The sequence below is a fragment of the Ammodytes marinus genome (genome assembly GCF_949987685.1).
Source record: "Ammodytes marinus genome assembly, chromosome: 8".
NCBI lineage: Eukaryota > Metazoa > Chordata > Actinopteri > Uranoscopiformes > Ammodytidae > Ammodytes > Ammodytes marinus.
Window position 1 is genome coordinate 6,466,035 of NC_137212.1, and position 5,001 is coordinate 6,471,035.

Sequence of the window (5,001 nt, forward strand, 5' to 3'; positions counted from 1 at the left end):
ACAGTTTTTTTTGAGAGAGAGAGAGAGAGAAGCACCCAAGTTCCAACACATACAGAGGGGATGAAACACTCAAAGTAGAGAGTACTATGCGGGTAGGGGGGAATGGATGTATTAAAATAGGTATAAGCCTGTCCTGATAGTTACTCAATCGACTTAAGGTTAAAAAATTAACTTGATAGTTTGTCAGCACCTCGATACTGACGTTGACATGAGGACGGGATATTTTAGCCAGTCGCATTTCTACTTTCCTACGCTACAGCGCCCAAAACGCAGCGATGTATTAAGATATTTTAATATATTTTTCACATTGAAATTCCAATGGGGAATATTATTGAGAATTAAAAAATATTTCTGACATATTATGCTGTATGATCACATCAGTGGCATAACATTGCCATTAGAGTAATTTAGATCATGAGATTTTCTGGGGAAATATATCGTCCAACAAAAACCTGTTTGTGGCATTGCAGCATAAGAATAAGGCACATAAAGGTAGTATAGGGGAAGAGATGGAGAGACAGAGGACAGAGGAGCCCAAGAGGAAAGCATCACTGCATCTGAAGATTACAGGATATCTAGTGAAAAAGGATTGAAGTAGAGAAAAGACAGCTCGGCACATTTCAGCCAGACACAAAGTGACCTCAGCTCAAAGAAATGTCCACTTTGTAGCCAGAGTGCCATTTCCACACTCTCTTTGAGCATAGCCACCACCAAATAACATCTTAAACCACACCTGTTAGCGAAGAAAGAGAGAGCCCATTAAAATCTAATTCCATTTGCGTCGAGTATCCCCTCCAATTAATGTCCAATAATTCCAATCCAGTTCGCAGCGATTCAATGAGATGTGCTTGTAAATGTCAGGGCACTCCCAGGATATTCAGCAGGCCGACATTGTGGTGGGTGGGTGGGCGTGCGAGGCAGAGGAGAACCATTGGGTTTGGTGTGCTCGCTTCCCTAAGATATGCAATGAATCAATTGGCCCGCTAATATAACCATTCGAGCAATTAGCAGCCGTGACAAATGTCTAAGAGATGATTACTCGGCTGGCTGTCCGTGCAATTTTCTGAACGGCATGTTAAAGCCGGAAATTTCCACCCATTCGTCAAAAGGCCACAATACAAAGATTTTATTGGCTGATATTATTCTATATGCAATTCTGGATTTCAATAAACTCCAATTATAAGAAACCACCTGCCCACAGAAGTGGGGTGGGGGGGGGGAGGGGCGCATTTTGAGAACACAAAAAGAAGCCAATTTGTGATTAGCCATAGCTAAGAGCTACAGTATTTGCAATAGACAATGATTCAATAAGATGTGTTATTGACACAAAACCTGGCAACAAAAGCTAATAAATACATGACCCATTATCAGAAAACATAGCAGGTTGAACTGTCTCACTGATAACTGTATTCCATCTCTACGCAGTCACAACAAGATAAGTATATTGATGATAATATAATGAAACTGGCCTGCTCTGACCCTCTAGGTATAGGGCCACATAACTTCTTCTGTCATAGCTTTTGCTTTGGGAAAATGAAATTAATAAGACATGAGTCAAATTCCCCCGTGGCCACGTGACCTCACCAATGATCCGGGATCAGCTGTTTTTACCGCAACTAAGTCGTAGATTCCAGAGGGGGCCAGAAGCAAAACGGTAAGAAGCTTATTGTCAGTATGACTTCATCCATTCATTCATTCATACCAGAGTTTTAACATGGGTTTAAACAGCTTTCCACGTCCCAATTATCCAGTTATGTACCAGCTCATATCAAACAGCAGATTGGTTGGGCGTCCTTGTTGTGGAGTCCACGATTCTGGAGAATGCTTGTTGTCAAAGGCAAGCTTTTTTTTCAAAATCAGTGAAGATCTCCTCACGATCCACTACCTGCACTTGTGTGCACTGAGAAGTGTACGCTTCGGTGGGACCCCTTTGTTTCCTATACCCTTTTTTTTAACATACTCCGTTTACAGAGCCTAGGCTGTGTATTAACAAAATATGTTTGTTCAGCATCCACACAGTCCAGACAGGTAGCAGATCATTTGGAAATATATTCCCTGATTTTGACAATAATGTATTATGTCAACAAGCATTCTCCACCTTTAAGACTCCCACTTTTTGGCAGGTGTATTTAAGGTCCACAGGGCAGCAAGCAAGGCTATCATTATCCGCCAATCTAACACACTGTTGTTGGCTACTTACGACAGTTCTCTTCATCGCTGCTGTCGGTGCAATCATCATCATCATCACATCTCCACAGCGTCGGGATGCAGCGCCCGTTCTGGCACTGGAACTGTCCCGTCTCACACTCCGACTCCGTATGAGTTCCTATGTGATTGAAATGGGAAAAAAAAACAAGTGTGTCAGGGAGGGACATACCAACTAAAACTAAAACTCAAAAGGACATATTCATAAAAAAAACTGGAGAAAAATGTACTATTTATGTGGAAAGTGATGCCAACACATAACTGGACTAGTTGTGGTTGAGAAAGGAAACCCCTCACATGCCTGAAATGCCCCGGAATATGTTTACGCCGGTTCCATATAGAAACTGTAATGGAACAACATGATATGGATGTACATGATTTAAAACTAAAAATGTAAATAAAAACAAAGTTAAATCACAATAATTGTCAGTCTCAATGCGGATGTCAGATTAACAGCATATGAGATTTAATATAACACCATAAAGAGTGATAAAGTGATATGCATATAGTCAATTTAAAATAACATTGATGAGCAGTGATGCCTGCTGGGTTAAGAGCTACTGTATATATACTATCTATGGTTAAGAGGCAGTGTGGAAGTGCTTTATCAATACAAGCCTTTAGCAGGAGATCAGAAGCCAACTGTTTGCATGGCTGTGCTTCATCAACTCTGGAGGCAACAATCTCCACTATTCAAAATATCCTCAAATACACTGCATTCATTCATTTACTGTAAAGGAAGTAGGTCATTCATTAGGCTACTGTCCTCAATATTAATGGTTGTAAAGACGTAAATATTCATAATTGCCCTAAATCTTCCAGTAGCCTATTGCAGGTAGGCTTCCTCAAATGATAGTAATGTAGCCTCATCTGTGGTTGGTTATTGTGTTTCTTAAATCCAACACCCCCACAACATGATTTTACTCAGTTGCTGTTATGATCATGATGTGCTTTGTGTATAGCCTATATAAGATCAATAGCTGTTGGTGCGACCGTGCCTGCCAGCCGCAAGTGACATTTAAAACACACATAACCATTAATGCAAATCTAGCCTATTTCAGCGTTTATTTGGCTGCAGCGACAAGACAAAAAAAAAAAAAAAAACACCAGACTGCAGACCACCATCTCCCACTTGCACTTTGTGTTCACATCATCATAAGCAAACCTTCTTCTAGCCATAACATCAGCCTACTGCATTTAGACACGTGTTGGCTTGTAGTGTGTCTGTTGTACACGGATCTGTTTTCCTTTCTTCCGCGTATTGTCACCTCATTTCACCTGCGATCGCATAGCCTACAACACACTGCGCTTGGAAACTAACAAAGTGGCGATTGCAGGTGCGAGCCGTGTAGCATGCCATCGCTCTTATGAAGAAGTGGACCAGGCTACATTGACAGAGAGAGAGAGAGACAAGCCGTTTCCTTGCAACGCCAACAAACGACCCACCCCCCCCCCATCCAAAATAGCCGTTAATGCAAATCCACTTCCACGCCGTGACAAGTGTATTTCCCTTCTTACCTTTAGCGCAATGGAGCTCCATGAGTAACAAATGCAATAGCACAAGCTTTCCGACTTCTGTCCACATCTTTAGATCCTATAGTGGGGGTGTCCTTCTACGGTTTGCGTTCATGCAAGTGAAGAAAAACACTTAAGGTATCCCCGGTCTCTCACTCTCTCGCTGTATATGTGTGTATATGATCCTCTCTCTGCCGCTGCTACTGAGCGTGTGAGTGAGTGCGACCAGCCGCGCACCGCTCCTTCCTCTCGCTCTGCCTCGGCCGCGATTTGAATGAGTGACGCGTAATGGGCGGGATAGCTTGGGTATGGGTATGGTGCGTGCCTGCGGTTAATATAAAAGGTAGAGTGTAAGAATATTTTCAGATTTTTTAGAGTGTTCCTTATGATAATGTGAAAATAACATTGTTTTACTATCTTAAGAGAGAGAGAGAGAGGGGAGAGAGAGAGAGAGAGAGAGAGAGAGAGAGAGAGAGGGGGGAGAGAGAAAGAGAGAGAGAGAGAGCGCAGACAGTGGTATCAGTGTGTGAGAGATTAAAGCAGTCATAACTATGACATGGAGGAGACTGTTATGAGAAACATTGAGCTGATGATGCAAAGGCTTGTTGTTATTTTGCATGAAGGCAGATGGAAAATGTATGGGTGTATGTTCACTCTCTTGTGCACACAATGTATCTTGCTTCCACAGAGACTGTGTGATTTTGTAAGATTAATAATGTTGATATGACAATGGTGAAGCTGATATAACTTTGATGTTGTACAGTCACTTGTTGGCATTTCATCAAATCAAAGTGTTTTTCCAACGTGTCAAACTTTTCCTTTCAGACTACACTGAATTATTTGTCATGAGAATCAGTCAGAACCAGAATTAGCCAGGGCCCCAATTCTACAGAGGGTGAAGTGACATATTTGAGTTTATTTTAATATATCCTATTTAGATTCCGTTTCCATTTTCCATTTGGTGGCGGATACTGACTGGGATGACTGCCGGAGGACATTTTCATATATGAAAACACGAGCAACTGTTACTATGACTTGTCCATGCATGCAAATGCTTTATCCCCCATGTGCCAACCAGATGGTACACAGTAAAGTTTCAGATTATTGTTTTTCCCCTTCCTCTAAGGCTTTTGCTGTTTTACTATCTATCCACTCAAATGCCAGTAACCTTAGAAAGTGCTACCTTTAATCCAATCATATGAGTTGTTTATTGCTCCAGCATCCTTTAAAAGTGTATGTCATCTCCCATGGCAACAGATACAGGGAAACACAGAGACCACT

The 5,001-nt window shown here is 41.7% G+C and overlaps 1 protein-coding gene across 1 annotated transcript in view; it reads right to left on the reverse strand.

Annotated features, from left to right (window-relative positions):
• Nucleotides 1–3,851, reverse strand: part of lrp8 (low density lipoprotein receptor-related protein 8, apolipoprotein e receptor) — a gene marked incomplete at its 3' end in the record, with an annotated part of 171,005 nt that extends 167,154 nt beyond the window's left edge. Inside the window, exons 1-2 of the mRNA XM_080033188.1 lie at nt 3,724–3,851; nt 2,201–2,326 (exon numbers count right to left, since the gene is read on the reverse strand). Coding sequence (XP_079889314.1) covers nt 2,201–2,326; nt 3,724–3,790 — 193 coding nt within the window. The 5' untranslated portion in view covers nt 3,791–3,851. The remainder of the gene's footprint in view (nt 1–2,200; nt 2,327–3,723) is intronic.
• Between the last annotated feature and the right edge of the window lie 1,150 nt (nt 3,852–5,001).